Genomic DNA, 17,895 nt, shown 5'->3' with positions numbered 1-17,895 from the left:
CTGTAGTCCTTAAACGAATGAACCGATTTCGATTCGGTTTTTTGTGTTCCAGCCGTGGATTTTAGATACACATCTTCAGAATCATAATTTTAAAATTCATTGGTTTTTAAACTATTATAGCTATTTTTAGAAGCAAAATATTATGATTTTCTACTGATGCAAGTGGCTGAGGACTTATTTATTGTTTTAAATCTCAAATAGATTGTTTGGTTATTGTCGCTGTGATCCCATCCCATCCTAACCATACAATGAAGGTGAGACCACGTATGTTTTGTTATTGGCGTACTAATATTTAACACTTTGTCGTAGAAACAATATTGTGCATTATAATATAAACTATACACAATATTGTTTGTGTTATTATGTAACCGGTTAAGGATTAAATAATAAAGTCTTGACCTGTAGAATATGTTTTAAATGCCTTAAGGTCTCAGCACACATATGGGATCGGAAAGGGATCGTAACCGTAACGCCTTTCGCCTCGCTGTCAACCAGGCGTCAACCTACTGTATGCACGTAACGAAAGTGTATCAGCAGCGCCTGTACGTCAACTCGGCTACGGCTAGGCGACACCGCGCTTACGCCTCGCCGCCCCCTGGCTGACGCGCAACACGAATGAAATTCTCCTTGCGAATGGCGGCGTCTTTAGCAGGCAAGTCGCGGGAGGGGAAAGGGGAAAGGGTGGACGAAGAGATGTGAGCTCGGGTACGGAGAGACGTAAGCGCGGGGACGGAGAAACGTAAGCGCGGGGACGATGAGCCGTAAGCGCGGGAATTCAAGTTCGGAGCCTGTTCCGAGGCGAGGCGATTACGTTATTATTCCGATTAGTGTGCGTTGCAGTAGGGAGTTTAATACAAACCATTCTGAACGGCTCGAGGCGATACGGTGACGATCCCTTTCCGATCCCATATGTGTGCTGAGACCCTTAGTTAAATATAAATTTTGTTACGCAGTGTAATAATTTTAAATGAATAAAATACTGTGGGTTTGGAACTGTCATGTTACTGTCTTCTTTCCTTTTTTTTGTAATATTATTTAAATTAATTAGTTTTGTTATTTCAAACACGAAATAGTTTTTCCTTTCTAGATAGGTTTTTTAACTCCATTTTTTCTAACGCTAATAATCATTGAAAGTTGTCGTAACTGATCTCTTTGTTCACCATACGTATACGTATTTGCCTGCACTATGACATCTCCTTACTGCGGGGTTTCTATAGTCTAAGCAAATTTGTAAAATTAATACTTCTAAATGACTTAAGCACCAAAGTCCATAAGGTACCTTTTCTCATGGGATGACACAATTGATTTTTTTTAACTGAACTGAAGATTTCTACATCTTTAATTTGGTAGGTAGGTAAGTACTTTCTTGTTCTACAGTCACTTGTTTTTCCCATTTTTCAATTAGTTTTTTGTTTTGTTTTAGGAAATAGCACTGTTCGGAGAGTTTACCATCAGGGAGACACTGATCTACTTCGGATGGATTGCCAACATGAAGACCAAGGTCGTGGAAGAGCGTATTGACTTCCTTATCCAGTTGTTGCAGCTTCCCAACCCTACTAGGTAAGGAGTGAAAAAGGTTTTTTTGAATTTTGTGGGATGAGACTGATGTATGAGTAGTAGACAGTCGCCTTGTATTTATGTAGGTACACACGGCTACATCGAGGTATACAAAATTAGTATAAGCTCACCGTTCTCAGTCTCAACTTTATCAGTTTACAGTCTAGTTATGTTACAGAACATATTACTTTTTTAAAAGAGTGTCCTTGGAGTTTCTTGCCGGCTCTTCTCCATGAGACCAACTTTTTGGAACCGTGCAACTAGTGTGACGTTTCATAAGAGCCTGCAAAGCCTATTTGAGATAAAAAAAACATATGATTTTGAGTTTGTTAAATTTTCAGAAAAAATCATATAAAGCGAATCCAAGACAAACTGGTTTTATCTTGATGTAAAATGTGTACAGATAATATTCGTAAATCTACCTCACGCCCTCCCTCTTTCTCGATTCCGACTAATTTATCTGGTATCACTTATCCGGTTGTGTGGAGTGAATTCTATGGGATGCGGATGGGACCACTAACGGAAACTAGTCTATCGATAAAATACATCTTTGAGCCTGAACGATTTTAACCAACCGAATCTAATAATACTTGAAGGCTTATATAATCACTGCATAGTATAAAACAAAGTCGCTTTTTCTGTCCCTATATCCCTATGTCCCTTTGTACGCTTAAATCCTCAAAACTACGCAACCGATTTTCTTGCGGTTTTTTTTTATAGATAGAGTGATTAAAGAAGAAGCTTTATATGTAAAATAGTGCATGTCCGAGAACAATGTCGTAGATAGAGCGAAGTGGAGAAGACAAATTAGGGAAGGTGACCCCACCACAATGTGGGATAAATAGCTGGAAAGAGAGAGAGTTTATATGTAAAATAGCATCCATTAAATAGTGGGAAAATACTGTTATCCCGTGCGAAGCCGGGGTGGGTCGCTAGTAGCTAATAAAGAATATTGATAATTGCAGACAAGTCAAGAACCTGTCAGGAGGTCAGCAGAGAAGGACGTCGTTGGCTGCAGCCCTCATCCATGACCCTGAGCTGTTGATCCTGGATGAACCAACTGTTGGAGTCGACCCTGTGTTACGACAGAGGTAAGATTTATTTTATTTGATTTAAACTTTATTATCATGCATCAATGGCAAATAGATATAGAATAGACCTTAAACTAACATAATGATATGTAGGTCTATGTTATGTTCAAAATTTGTTAGTAAATAAAACTTAAAGCTATGTTAGTAGCACTTCACTTATTAGATTTGTTTCAATATGTTCCGTCTGGCTACGTTTTGAGAGATAATGTTTGGCAAATTGATTAAACTTTTATGGAATATCAGTAGGTATAGTTATCGGCTCGAATCTTGAGCTCTGACCTACATCTGCGCAGAAGTGATTTATTAGCAAAGAACCAATCCCGAGTGACGGCTATGACGCGATGCACTGCGGGCCAATCACCGCATTAGCCCGCCCCCGCGCCTCACTTCATACCACAAAAGGGACCCAATAAATTACTTCTGCGCAGGTGAAGGTCAGAGCTCAAGATTCGTGCCGCTAACTATACATCTTTATATCAGATTTTTTGTTTCTTGAGTATACGATATATACTGGTTTGTTTGCTTGTAACCTTTATAAGAATAGAGCTTGTTTATGATTGTGAGATGCAGAGAACTACGTATTGATAGTCGTAGTCGTCGTCTAAATAAAATATTTTGCAAGCTATACATATAATGTAATTTAAAGAAATATGCTTAATTAATATAATTTGTTTTAAAGCCACAGAACATTGCTAAATTTAATGCATTTTAATTAAGTTGAAACTCATTGTATTTCCAAGTCTTGAATTTTAAGTTTGCTAATTCAATTCAATTACCTCAAAAGCAAAAATACCTTAAAACATTAATTTGGGAATCAACCAAGCTTAACTTAATTGACGATATGGAACAACTTTAGCGTTATCCAAAATCTGAATTAATTGCGAAGTTGGACAACTATTTTGGAATATTTCAATACTAGCTTCTGCCCGCGGCTTCGCCTGCGTAGAGGCCGGTTATATCGCGATTCCAAGAGAATTCTTCAAAAGTCCGGGATAAAAACTATCCTATGTTCTTTCTCAAAGTCAACTCTATCTCTGTACCAAATTTTATTGAAATCAGTTCAGTGGTTTAGACGTGAAAGCGTAACAGACAGACAGACAGAGTTATTTTCGCATTTATAATATTAGTAAGTATGGATTGGTGCTTAAAACTAGTAGTTTTGTTAGAGTTTTTTAATTTATTAAAAATGTTTTTGTTTGCAGCATCTGGGACCATTTGGTGGAGATCACAAGGGGTGGTCGCACTACGGTTATTATAACGACCCATTATATTGATGAAACCAAACAGGCTGACATTGTAAGTAATGTTTTACAAACACTTCGTTTAAATTTTCATTCAGGTATCTAAGTAGTTAGGTGATAGTTTTTGTTTGCATTTTAATCTTTGAACATTTATTGTGATTGAAAATGCAAGGTATTATTTATCATGTTTATTAAGTAGAGCATAAAATATGTATTTATGGGCTGTTTATTATGTTTAATGCGTTTGTTTGAGCCATGGCAGCTAATCTCTTAGTGCTTTTACAAAAAAAAATTGGGAGGTGTTCTGAGAAATGTTGTTAATAATAATATTAGGGTTTTATAGAATTAGGTTCGGAACACATTGAATAGGATTCACCTATTTAATGTAGCTATTGTTGTGGATAGTCAGGCACCAGAGACGGAGACGGACGGAGAGAAGGAGTATCATATTGAGGAGATCAGATAAACAGTCAGTCCATAAAAAATACTGGTTGGACTCGAAGTCGATGCTAACGTGGTTTCCAAGCAGACTCGTAGCCGAATCTTTCAAATTAACGTTTATTTTCATTTCCTCACAGATTGGGCTAATGCGAGGAGGTAGATTCCTAGCCGAAGAATCACCAACAGAACTGATCCGTCGCTACCAGGGCGAGAGTTTAGAAGACGTGTTCTTGAAGCTGTCGGTGCTGCAGAACTTGGGCAAGAGGAGAAGGTCCAGCATTCTGGCTGATGTTGTGGAGAGAGTGGAACTGCCAGCTATACCGGTGAGTAGAATAGGAGAGATGATGAGAGGAATAGAAGTAATGCTGTGAATATTAAACGTTCTTTGATGAAACATGGTAAAATAGAGAGCTTATGGAATCTGAGAAACTACGTGGATTTGTCAAAGATGATGATCAATATAAGCAACGTAGAAGTCGACAAAGTGGCGTAATGTGCCTAATTTAATAAATTTTGTTGAAATTGAGACCACGTAAATTATAATATATATGTTAAATTAATGTTAAATTTTAGTTGCAAGAATTCAAGTATTAATTATCAGCGAAATTACGGAATACTTTACGTGGCGAACTTAACTTACAATTTCATAAATTCTTCTACATTCTTTCAGAACCCTGCCGCAGTAGACTTAGAAGAAGCAGAAATCGGAGAAATATCAGGCGAGTTTGGAGATAACGTGTCCATGAGCAGTAAGGGTCGAGTGGTTGTGACTCCGGAGCTGCTGGCTCCAGTTGAAGCCATGCCTCCTGAGGAGAAGCCTCGGAGGAGCATGGAGAGCTACATGCCGATGAAGTGGCATCATATGAAAGCTTTGATTTGGAAGAACTTCTTGAGTTTGTTTAGGAATTTCGGGTAAGGAAATAATTAAGAGTCGATGTTGAATAGGCTTATTTTAAATTCAGTCAAATATGGTTATGTTTGGATTTAGCAATTATTTATATAATACGATTTTGGCAACTAGTTCTATCTGAGATCTGGAATCTTTTCGGGCCTACCCTGATGATTCATAGTTACATCCGTTCAAGACCAAAATTGAAGTAAGAAATGTATTGAAATACAAACCATTCCACATCCATATGGTATTTTGGACAGCTGAAACTTTACTATTAGCTTAGCTCCTTTTTTTAAGTAGGTTATATATAAATGATGGGCTATTTTAGCCAGTTGAAGCTCCTCATTTGCCTTAGCTCCTCTATATTTAAGTCAGTTGAAAATTAAAATATTGCTAATCCAATTATTATTTTTTCTAGTGCTCTAGCCTTCCTCCTCGGCCTCCCAGTCTCCCAGATGATATTCTTCTGCCTCGCCATCGGTCACTATCCAGTGGGTCTGCCCATTGCTGTGGTGAACTACGAAGTCAACTCTACGGAACCCCTCTGCGATTACAACAAGAACCTCTGCCCTCAGGACCCTAACACCTATGAATGGAACTTGACGAGATTCAGTTGCGAGTATCTGGACTTTTTGTCGAAACGGCAATCGAATTTGGTAAGTGATAAATTACAAAATATCAGATCTATAATATGTGAATAGGTTCTAGCTATTGACAGTGGTTTCACTCGCATTCCACGGATATAATTACTTCACATACCTAGATTTAGAAAACTTTCTTGATAAGTGAGCTATTTAATACTAAAAGGATTTTTCAAATTGGACTATAAGTTTCATTTGAGTAAACGATCTAATAACTTTTTTAAATATTACTAGGTATATTTAAAATTCACTACTTTATCTACATATTTTCACTACTGTCTCACAAAAACATTAAAATTGTGATTTTCAGTAGCATTTTTTGATAGCAGCATTATCTAAAGAAAATTTTAGTATTTTTGTGAAATTGGGACTCGAAAAAATATCATGCACTAATATTTTTTCATATCTACCAGATATACTACCCATCAAAAGAGTTGGCAATGGAAGAATCAGCTCACGGCAAAGCGAGAGCAGTGCTGGTGTTCCACTCTAACTTCTCCGAGTCCTTGCAGCTGAGGATCACGGACCCAAGACACGCTAACTTCTGGACTGTGAAGAATTCTGACATGGAAGCCCATATGGATGAGACTGGTGAGTCATATTCTAATAGCCTAACATTTAAAAAGTTTGGAAAGAACAGTAGAAAAAAAGTGTTGAAGATGGATGATTTTCAATTGTTTTTTTGTGCTTAACGACTGAATACTGATTACTGATTATATAGTAGAAGTTTATGGTTCGGCCATTCAGAGAATGCGTTCCTGACACGTCGCGATTGAACTGACGACGTAACTTTGCAATGGCGTTGCAGTTACGATGAAAAAAATTTTTGCTGGTTGTTTACCGTTTTAACAATTGAGGAGCATTAAAACAACATTATTATATCAATAATCAATGAATGTAGTTACGTCGTCAGTTCAATCGCGACGTGTCAGGAACGCATTCTCTGAATGGCCGAACTATAATGAGCAGTTTCATTGAATAAGCTAGATTTTGTGATTTATATATTTTCCATCATCATCATCCTCCTCCGAGCCTGTTTCCCAACTATGTTGGGGTCGGCTTCCATTGTCCATAAGCTCTAAATGACACGAGACCCATGCATTATAATGTAATAAGAAGGAAATATAATTACGTAGTAAAAACCCGGACTAAACAAACTGAATCTGTAGATTGAGATCTACTGATATACCTACGAATTGTGAGGCTTTGATTTTACAATCGTACACACAGACAAACCTTTCTATATCGATCCACAAACTCACATTTTGCTTCTTTTCTTCGAGCTCTCTAATTTCAACCAAAAAACCTCGCAAAATTAAAAACAGCTTTCCAAACAACCCTTCTGCTGCAAATAATTTTTGTTCGTCAGCTTCATAAACCCCAACAATGAAACAAAACTCATAGAAATTCATAAAGCTCCATTTTAATTAAAATTTTATACTGAAGGGGTTCAAACAAAAGACATGAAAAAATAACCTCCCCACCCCCAGTACCCATTTGTAATTCAAACGTGTGTCTTCGAGTTCCTGTATGCAGTATTGGAATTTCACATTTTTTCATTAGGTACCCACGTTTGTTTTGAATTTTCTGCTTTAATTTATAATTGGGTCAGTAGTTAATTAGAGTTTAAAGATAGTTTTTAATTAATGGTCGATGGTTTGGTAATTTTTCTGAGGAGCATTTGTATTTTCTGAAGTTATTTACAATAATATTTATCGATATCTAAGTATAGCAAATGCTGAAGTAACTCTGTCTGTCTGTGCCGGCTTTCACGCCAAAACTACTGAATGGATTGGGATGAAATTTAGTACGTAGGTTAGTCTAGAGCCTGAAAAGGGACATAGGCGTTAATGTCCGGGTGCGGGACATAATTCCCTCGTGATGAGGTTGGAACTGCGTAGAACAGATGGTTCAAGAAGAGTGTGTTTAATATACAAGTAAAATAAAAGGACAGATATCTTTAAAAACTAACGTTGTAGGTTTACCTATATCATCAATCTCATTGATGATATTGATTATTCTCATGGAATGAAACAAAGAAAAACACATTTCTACGTAACACAATCTCATAAGTACGTAATTTTCAAAGACATAGCCCACATACTTACAAATAATCGTACACCCGAATGATCGTCCCAATTCGCGTCGAAACGTTTGAGCGGATTCCGATCCACCATATGCCGTATTTGGTACAAATCATGGAGAACAAAATGACTAGCGGAGATGTCATAACTTAAAATCTCCTAAGAAAGTAGCGCGCCAAAATGTCAGCGAGGGACGAGGAACGTAACTGTCTCTGCCCTTTTAATGATGATGATGTCCTCCTAGCTGATTATCGGCTACGGCGACTGTTCTCATGTAAGGAGATTAGCCAACTGCGCAGGACATATTATAGTGCACAAGCATTTGCAGACACAGGTGCATTCACTATTCCTTTACTTTCATAGCAACGATGGGACGGCAATACGACATGCCCTTATACACCTTCTTTGGTCCCGAATTTTTTTTGTAATACCGAAAATCGTTGACAGATGTCTCAAAGGACCCAAACGCCCTCGCTAGTTCACTTTTAACTGATCGTTTTGGTCATGCCCATCGTACGTATTTTCACCTAGAAGAAGGCGCCTGACCTACCTGCCTTATGGCATCTTCACTCATCTTTCGTTACTCCATGGATCCGCCATATTGCCGTATTTGGCACAAACAAGCGAACGAACAAACAGACATGTTTGTTTGAATGTGCGCAATCCCTTTACGAGATCCTAAGCTAATAAAACATGTTAATTTGTTTACAAGTAAATGTGGGTGGCTAAGTGGCTGATGTTGTGAATGAATGATTGAATTATTTTATGTCGTGTTATGAAGCGATGTCTTAGCAAAATATAGACGCTTATGTACAGAAATCTATATTTACAACTTTATTCAATAAAGTGTGTGTATTTACTGGAAATAGAATTCTTGATATTTCAAAAGGTTAATTTCAAAATTCTATCTTAGTAAAATAAGCTTCGTTGTTCTAGTTGGTCATGGGTTCGATTCCTGGATATTTTTTTACCCACTATTCGAGGGCACTACTTCCTGAACTTGGTTAAAGGGTAGCCTAGTATGTCCTTTTATTGGATTTTATGCTATCTATGTACCTTTTATTTTAATCGATTCAGTAGTTTTAACGTGAAAGCGCGACAGACAGACAGAATTACTTTCGCATTTATAATATTAGTAAGGATTTTACGGATGTTGTGTACGCTGCCTTAATTAAACGCAGGTCAGTGATTAAAATTAAGGGCTTCCCTACAATTTGCATTTTAATAAGATTTTTACACCCTAATCACTGTGATTGGAGCTTTCTGCTGATGTTTTTTTTCCTATTAAAATATGCTATAAAAATAATAGACTTTAAATTCTTGTTAGTAGGGTCTAATTTAGAATGGTAGTAGATACGGTCATGCAAATTATGGGAATCAATTTAGATTTGGTTTTTTATTTCTCTTTTTTCAGTTAAATATATATATTTTTTTATAAAAATCAGTAGGAAAGAGGTTTTCTTTTTTTTACTAGCTTCCACCCATGGATTTACCCGCATCTCGAGGGATAGATAGATAAAACGTAGCCTGCATGCGTCTCGAGGGATATATGAAAATTTGTCATTATGTGTTTCTTAAACTGAAATAACATTAATCTATGTTATTCCTAAGTTTCATCAAAAACCATCACGCAATTTTTGCGTAACAGACATACATAGCCTTTTAGCGTGAAAGAGTAACAAACCGGGTATATTACATGCTTAATTTTGGTATTCATAATATGAGTAAGTATTTATATTAGCGAAAGATAAAATACATGAAAGATTATGACAGTATTTCCCAAAGGGTTACTCATACCACAAAATATTTATTACAAACACAAAAGGTAAACTCCACAATAAAAAAATGGTGAGAAAAATTCCTTTTACCTCAAGTTTCTTTTTTTTTTCCTAAAGTGGTACTCCACGAAAATTAAGACAACTGGCACTCATTGATAACGAATGGGGTGTTTATGATGACACGACTACGGAAGGGACTAAGAGACCTTCGAATTAATGGTACAAATGTTCCCAGTTGCGTTTTTCAATTGTTTTTGTGTCTGAAAAAAAAATTGCGAATTTTATATTGCGAGTAACTGTTTCCCGCTGTTTTAGCCTACGTAGTTCGGTTATAATGTAGTTTTTTAACAGTACAAGAATTTTTGTAATCGGTTCAGTAGTTTTGGAGCCTATACGGTACAAACAAACTAACAAACAATGTTTCTTCTTGATAATAATAAATAGAAATTGCGACACAAATGCTACATTTTTTATCTTTTTATCCGGGTGCAATAAATAGTTCCCTTAGGACGCGAGTGGAATTCTCGTATCTACATAATGTTAGGTAAAACATCTTACACACGAAAGGTAATTTATAAATTATTCGTATCTAACAAACCTTGAGTATGTAATAAGTTTTCTACCAAAAAGTTCCCATAACATACCAAAGAGCACATTCAACCTCCTTGGAGAGTTTTTTTATTTATTCCCACATTATTATGGTACCACGGTATTGTGGTTTACAATTTCAGTGTTTACAGAGAGGTTCATAAACATTTTAGTCAATCTGATATCGGCCAGATATCTCTAACCTTTGTTAAAAATAAGTATTAATATGTACCTGATCTTTGTAATAGGCGTACCTACTACCATTCATCTTCATACTGAGTGCTTAGTGCGAGTTTTCGTGAATTTTTTTACGGACTCACATGAGAGCGCGTATACTAAGATTTGTATGGAACAAAAACAGCTCCACCTAGTGTCAAAAATTGGAACCTGTTTTTGTTCCATACAAACAGTGTTGCCAACAGTTGTAGAAGCTTACCACCAGAGTCAACTTTTAAAACCACCAGAAAACCACTAACAAAAATTTATCCCACACTTAAAATCACCAAATTCACCACTAAAAAAATATTGTTTATATTTTATTGTAACCTAAAACAATTTAATCATCCAAAGATGTAACTCGGCAACGATAGAAAATTAAAACAGACAAAGCATTACATCTGTTTAGCAATTCATCCGACCCGATCCGAATCCTTCACAAATTATAATCGGCGTAGTAGTTTCACAAATTGTTTAGTTACGCATTTGACCAATGAATGAGTACTTAATATAATTATATAGTAGTCGTTCACCTTTTTGTTTTGTAGATGCTTTTTTGACATTCCGTGAGACTTCAAATCTCCATAGTAACTCCTTAAAGTTGTACCACAAAACTTACATTTCGCTACTTGACCCGCAGTACTTTCAACATTTCGCCACTAAATAGGGGACTTAAACCACCAGTATTAGTGGAAAATCCACTAAGTTGGCAACACTGCATACAAATCTTAGTATACGCGCTCTCATGTGAGTCCGTAAAAAAATTCACGAAAACTCGCACTAAGCACTCTGATTTATGAGCAGAAACAAACTATTGGCCGACTAAAAGTTTGCATTGTGTTTGGCTTATCCAATTCTTTACCATTGTAAACCTTAATATTAAAAACATACTACCACCTTAACCGTCTTACCACAAAAACTTTTTACCGTCAGTTTAAGACTTGTCTAAAAAAATGACAAATTATGACGTTGACATAAGGTTCATTTTGGAGCCACATTTTTTTTAGACAAGTGTAAAACAGTTGTTAAAGTTTTTGTAGTAAGGCCATAAGAGTCTACAAATTATGTAATTCATAAACTTAATATGAATTTAACCATTCAGTCTTCCCTCAGAAAATCTATCTACCTTTAATTAAACAGTCAATCACGAGGTCTCTTCGACCCCCTAGTTTTGGGTTTTCTTAAAATTAATGTGCCGTTATTAGAGGTTTCCGGGTGACTTTTATTGCTGGGGGTAACAAATACCCCTTGCTTTCTTGTTTACTGAAGGCAACGGGTTATATGTATGGGGTCGGTAGGGGTTTGTTTGTGGTTTTCTGTAACTAGTGGATGGTATTAACCCTTGATGGGGATGAAGATGTTTCATCTTATTTTTGGCTGTTTGAGTTAAAATGGAAACTATCCGTGTTACCACAAAAACTTTTAAACTTCAGTTTAAGACTTGTCTAAAAAAATGTTAAATTATGACGTTGACATATGGTTCATTTTGCAGCCATAATTTTTTTAGACAAGTGTAAAACAGACGTTTAAGTTTTTGTAGTAAGGCCATATTTCACTAATTAAAAGTTAAAACACTAATTGACAACCTTAGCATACAAGTAGCTTAAAACTTCACATCGAGTTTAGAAATTGATGGAAAAACTGCAATTTTAATACAGCTGTTTGATTTACCACACCACCTGTATTAAATTAACAATAGCTACTTAAAACCATGTATTAAAACCATATATCATTTAAATTAATAATCTAAATAAAATATGGCGTCAAAATACTGATCGCCGCCAATCAAGAGTGTAGCCTAACTTGTTTTAATATACCTAATTTATCTGTATATCTCTTGTTAACAGACAAGCAAGTGGAGTGGATGTTGAGCAGAGACCTGCAGCTAGCCTTCATGGAAGCCACTGAGCATCTGGCCGAGGTCTGCGAGCTGCCTCCCAGGATCATGTCTATTCCTGTACACGTAAGTATCTAAGTAAACCTTGCTTAATGAAATCAAAATAAAGAAGAAGTTAAAAAAAGAACAGGTACAATTTCTTTATGAACTGACGTTGTTTGTAAACATGAGAAATTACTTTATATTGAACTTTTCTGATCCACACAGAAATATGGGTAGGTATAACTATGTAAAAACTGTTACTCTGTTACTGTTATGATTGCTATGTGTTTATCTTATGCATCTTAGCTTTAAAGGGATAAATTGATTTTAATACAATTTTTATGAAAGCTGGTGTTGCACTGTGTGTGTGGCTGTATTTTCCTCTTTCTGCGAGTGTGGGCGTGTGTTTGTGTAACCGTGCAAAATGATTTTGCGTCAGTAAATTTATGATTCCAATCAAAAATCATGCACACAGTATATCTCCATTCTGATCCCGCAAAATCAGCAATGATGACCAAACCACACGGTGTATTGCTTTCCAAAGCAGGTTGCTAATCAGAAAATAATACCACTGGTTTGGTCAATATTGCTTTTGAATGAACCAACTTGAATTAATCAAAATTCCCTTGTAATCGGCTTATTTTGTTGAAAATTTATAAGTCAAAAGGGAAGGCCGTTAGATCACTGTTAATAAATTATGATTCCTTAAAATAAATTTCATTCAGAAAATGAGAATACTTATTAGGTATTCTGAAGGTTCAATGAATTGTAATATTGAATGAACTTCAATATGGCAAAAGTTAGTTTGGTTACGCTTTAGAAAAAGACTAAACCGATTTTAAATACTAGCCTATGCTCGTGGTTTCACTCACTCAATATCATCCCCAACGATTCAGGCGTTTTATCGTATCGTCTCTGCATAACACACAGTTACCTTTGCACATATTTACTTTCGCATTTCGTCGCCTTAGAGTGAAAACCTCGGAAATTAGTTTTTGCTCAATATTCAGTTTCGAATCCGATCTTCCGATTAAAAAAGTTGTTATTTTTAATTCACGAGGTTTTCTCGCTTAGGCGTCGATTTATAAATAGTTAAGCTAATTAATAAGCTAATTAATTAAGCTAATTTATAGCTCAAGATCCTTGAGACCTTACTACATAAGTTTAAGTGAGGATTTTCTAAAGCTTACCTATTTTTTCAGTTCAACAAGCCTATCTACGGATTAGACGTACCAAACTTCACAGACTTCGCCGGTCCCGGTGTTATTCTGACGTAAGTATTAACATATTTTATCATAGCTTATAAGTTTTTAGTTTTTAAACTGCTGGCGGTTTTAAAATCTTTGGTTTGAAGACTTGAGTCTTCGTGTTGGCTAGAATTTTAGTCTAAGGTAAGACATGATAGGAATTTTGAGTTGTAAGATTATCGGCTGTTAAAGGTGATTTTTAGGGTTCTTTAACCAAAGTAGAATGGGACGCTATAAGGTATTGAGACTTCTTTGTCTGTCCGTCTGATTAGACTATGTACCTATATCATAAACCGTGATAGCTAGAAGGGTACTGTTGTTCACAGAAGATATGCTACAATAAAAAAAAATGAAAATATTAAGAATCTATGTCTTGTCCACAGGATTGTGTTCTTCTTAGCTGTTGCCCTGACTTCAGGCTCCATGTTGGCTGAAAGAAACGAAGGAATCCTGGAGAGATCATTAGTTTCAGGAATTACTGGTAAGTTTTATAAACATAACTAGCTTCTGCCAGCGGTTTCTCTCGCATCCCTTGGGAACTACTTCCCGTACCGGGATAAAAAGTAGCCTATAGCCTTCCTCGATAAATGGGCTATCTAACACTGAAAGAAATTTTCAAATCGGACCAGTAGTTCCTGAGATTAGCGCGTTCAAACAAACAAACAAACAAACAAACTCTTCAGTTTTATAATATTAGTATAGATAAGGTGAATGGACATCGAATATTATGTAAGTTTCTCTGTGTTGAAAAGGATGCTATTAAGATGTACTAAAGAGACCACTAAATAATACATCGAATTGATATACAATAAAGATCAATCTCCAACACGTCCGACTGTCTGTCTGTTTGTGATAAATTCCAAAACAAATTAACGGATTTTACTAGTAGGTAGTGGAATTTAAAAAGGAAGGTTTATGAATATATTTTACCAGCGGTTTCACCCGCATCCCGTGAACCTCTGCACGAACCCGGATAAAAAGTAGCCTATAGCCTTCCTCGATAAATGGGCTATCTTTTTTTTTAACGACGTCAAAAATCATCAAATGACCCCTCCCGCTGTGGGTTAGCAGCGGTGAGGGAGTGTCAGACTCTTACTGACTAAAAACCGTCGTGTTCCGTCATAGGCCTTTTATGTACCAGGGCCGCGGTATCTCTTTCGAACAACCCGCAGCCCCGGCAGGCCTTGGCCCTGCTGGGCCCCGCTGGGGTTGCTGACATCTCTTTGAAGAGTGCGTGGAACAACGCGCGCCGTCGACACGGGTCTGTCGTCTAAGCAGCAGAGTGAATAAATGGGCTATCTAACACCGAAAGAATTGTTCAAATCGGACCAGTAGTTCCTGAGATTAGCTCGTTCAAACAAACAAACAAACAAACTCTTCAGCTTTATAATATTAGTATAGATACTCATGCGGAACCAGTGGTTTGCTAGTAAAAAATAAAAATACATATTTTATTCGATAAATCTACCACAAAAATATCTTACACAAACATTAACAAATTAGCCTCACATTCCTCATAGGCTCCTAACCTATTTAAACTGTTTTAACTAGTTTAATAGTACAGGAGTCAGTGTAGAAGTCTGTTACGGAACCCAACTTTAATCAGTGTTCAAAACTGGCTTATTGTAAGTGGCACCCAATTACTCTTTGAGATAAACTCCTAATCAGATTTTCACCCTATCCGGCCAATTATTGCGGTTGAATTAATAAAAATTAATAACTCTGTTGACTTTGGGGAAGTTTTTTTACCCTTGTTTTTGGGGTAAATAAATGTATTTTCGTTTTGGGTTTGAAGAATGGTTGTTTTAAGATGGCTTTATAAGGAGGTTAATGTTATTATTGTAACGGAAGGATTTAGTTAGCAATATAAATAAATTTATGCTTTAGTGATCGATACCGATACTTATATGCGATTTTGTGAGTTATCAGTTTGTGATGTAGTAGTTTTAGATCTTGATCTACGGAACCGAATCTGAAGATACTTTTTCTAATAGAAAGTTATTATATTTGGGAGAGTAGTACGTTATTTATTATTTGGTTGGGAAAATCGCTCCCTCAGGGCGCGGGTGAACCTATGGTAATCAGTTTGTGTCGTACATAGGATCAGTTTTAAAATAATTATTTTAAGAATATTTTCATAAGCCAAAAATATCGCAAAAACTATGCTAGCAAATACTTCTTTACTACTTATCATCAACAAAAAGTCCAAATAGTTATTATAATTAATTCCAAAGTTTTCTGAATTTAACCAAGGCCATCCTATCTTATCCAAGGTTAAGCGAGAACTAACATTTTCACCTCAATATAATTTTATTAGACCAAACTGTTGTACGGAATGAAAGGGCGGATAACCGCGTGCAAAGAATTGGGTGTTTTAGCCCTTTTAATGTAGCTATTAATTTTGATTGCTGAAGAGTAAAGAATAACAAACTGCAGACTAAAAAATCGGCCGACCGTTGACCCGATGGTTGGCAAACTTTTTACATAATCTTAATAATAAAATTATATGTACACTTACTATAAATATTTAAAAAATTGCATCAAAAAACTCCTCATCATCGCCGCCCACCGGAAGTGTACCCAAGAGGCTGGCAGCATTGCCACGTTGGATGGCTATGCTTACTTTTTGACCAAAATAAAAAAACCTGCCTTTGGATCACTAGAAGTGTCGGCATTAAAGTTTTCAGTCGGTCTGATACCGGCCAAATAACTGATCTCTGTAATGTGCATACTACCATTCATCTTCATACTGATTTATGAGCTCAAACAAACTATCGGCCGACTAAAAGTTTGCGGTGTGCAGGTACTCTAAAGGTGTTGTATAGGTACAAATGGTGGTAGGTTTTATCTTTATTCGTGGGTTTGATATTAAAATTAGAAGTGTTTTGTTTTTTTTTTGTCGAGAGAAACGTAAGGGTCAATAACCTATGGCGTACTTTCGGAGAATTACAAAGTTGGCATTTTCGCAAAATAAAAGTGAGTTTTCCGCGAAAAATCTAATAACTCCAATAGCTGAAATATAATAATAAAATATTAAAAATAAAAACGAGATTACGTTGAAATATCATTTACCTTCGCTCCATGCGAAGAAAAAAATACCTAGTTAAAATATTTGACGCCTAACACTCGGCTATTTATTTTAGTTTGTAGATTTTAAGTAATAATAATAGAAGGTGATTTTAAGTTTATAAGTACAGTTTGTAAATAATAAAAAAAATATATTAATCTCACAATAAAACCGTTTCTGCACCACTTATTTTATTGACATTTTTTCAGACCTTACTCAGTATTTTTTTGTCTCATCATTATTGTAGTTACTGAATTTTATAATTTTTTCTCAGGTACCGAGATCCTGTTCTCCCACGTCATCGTTCAGATGTTGATCATGTTCCTCCAGTCCGGTATGGTGCTACTCCTGGGCTTCCTACTCTTCGGCCTGACCATCAAGGGTCCAGTAGGATGGGTGATCTTCCTCACCGTGTTGACTGGACTCTGTGGCATGACTTTCGGTAAGTTGATCATGGGTTTTTTGAAGAAGATGTGAATAGCACCTTTCAGATGTAACCTCGATATAAAATCATCTGTCTAGGCTCTTATCAACTAGTCGGGTTGGCCTCCAATCTAACAGAATGCAGCTGAATACCAGCGTTTTACATGGCCCTATTACCTTTGTGACCACCTCCACCTATTTTATTCAGCCGGCAACCTGGTTTCTACACGCAACGACTACTAGAGATGTTCAAATGACTGCTGAATATACCAATTAAATGCGCTTTCCGAAACATGGAGGGACTTGACATGACAAAATGGTCCCCATTAGCAAACTGACCATTTTATGCGACCTTATCAAACAGTGCTCTTGTTACTTAGCCACGAGCTTCTCAAGCAACTTTGGACTTATTCTTTATGTAATTAAATATATTTTTTGTTTGCAGGTTTCGTGGTATCCACAATTTGTGACACTGACAGAACAGCCACGTACTTGGCTCTGGGTTCATTCTTGCCTATGGTGCTGCTTTGTGGAATCATCTGGCCTATTGAAGGTAAGACCTGTACTTCAGCGTTTTTAGTAAAAGTTGCAATGTAGAGTTATCTTTGCAATTCTGAAGTTAGTCACTTGACTTCTTGTCCTGTACTTCACACAGATCTCGCTGTGAAGTTTTGTTTGTCCGAAGTTGGGTACTTTTGATAACAAAAAGTCAAAAAAATATGAACACATTACTACTGACATTAAGGACAC

The 17,895-nt window shown here is 36.3% G+C and overlaps 1 protein-coding gene across 1 annotated transcript in view; it reads left to right on the top strand.

The window, feature by feature from the left end:
• LOC124641820 (ABC transporter G family member 20) overlaps window positions 1–17,895 on the top strand; it is a 67,910-nt gene that overhangs the window by 48,597 nt on the left and 1,418 nt on the right. The window contains exons 5-16 of the mRNA XM_047180051.1: window positions 1,424–1,560; window positions 2,523–2,648; window positions 3,851–3,944; window positions 4,468–4,653; window positions 5,001–5,242; window positions 5,641–5,878; window positions 6,277–6,454; window positions 12,377–12,492; window positions 13,611–13,681; window positions 14,039–14,136; window positions 16,997–17,164; window positions 17,591–17,698. Coding sequence (XP_047036007.1) covers window positions 1,424–1,560; window positions 2,523–2,648; window positions 3,851–3,944; window positions 4,468–4,653; window positions 5,001–5,242; window positions 5,641–5,878; window positions 6,277–6,454; window positions 12,377–12,492; window positions 13,611–13,681; window positions 14,039–14,136; window positions 16,997–17,164; window positions 17,591–17,698 — 1,762 coding nt within the window. The remainder of the gene's footprint in view (window positions 1–1,423; window positions 1,561–2,522; window positions 2,649–3,850; window positions 3,945–4,467; window positions 4,654–5,000; window positions 5,243–5,640; window positions 5,879–6,276; window positions 6,455–12,376; window positions 12,493–13,610; window positions 13,682–14,038; window positions 14,137–16,996; window positions 17,165–17,590; window positions 17,699–17,895) is intronic.

This window comes from Helicoverpa zea, chromosome 23, assembly GCF_022581195.2.
Source record: "Helicoverpa zea isolate HzStark_Cry1AcR chromosome 23, ilHelZeax1.1, whole genome shotgun sequence".
NCBI classification, from domain to species: Eukaryota; Metazoa; Arthropoda; class Insecta; order Lepidoptera; family Noctuidae; genus Helicoverpa; species Helicoverpa zea.
The sequence above is the reverse complement of the archived record's forward strand: the minus strand, read 5'-3'. Positions and strand labels throughout refer to the sequence as shown.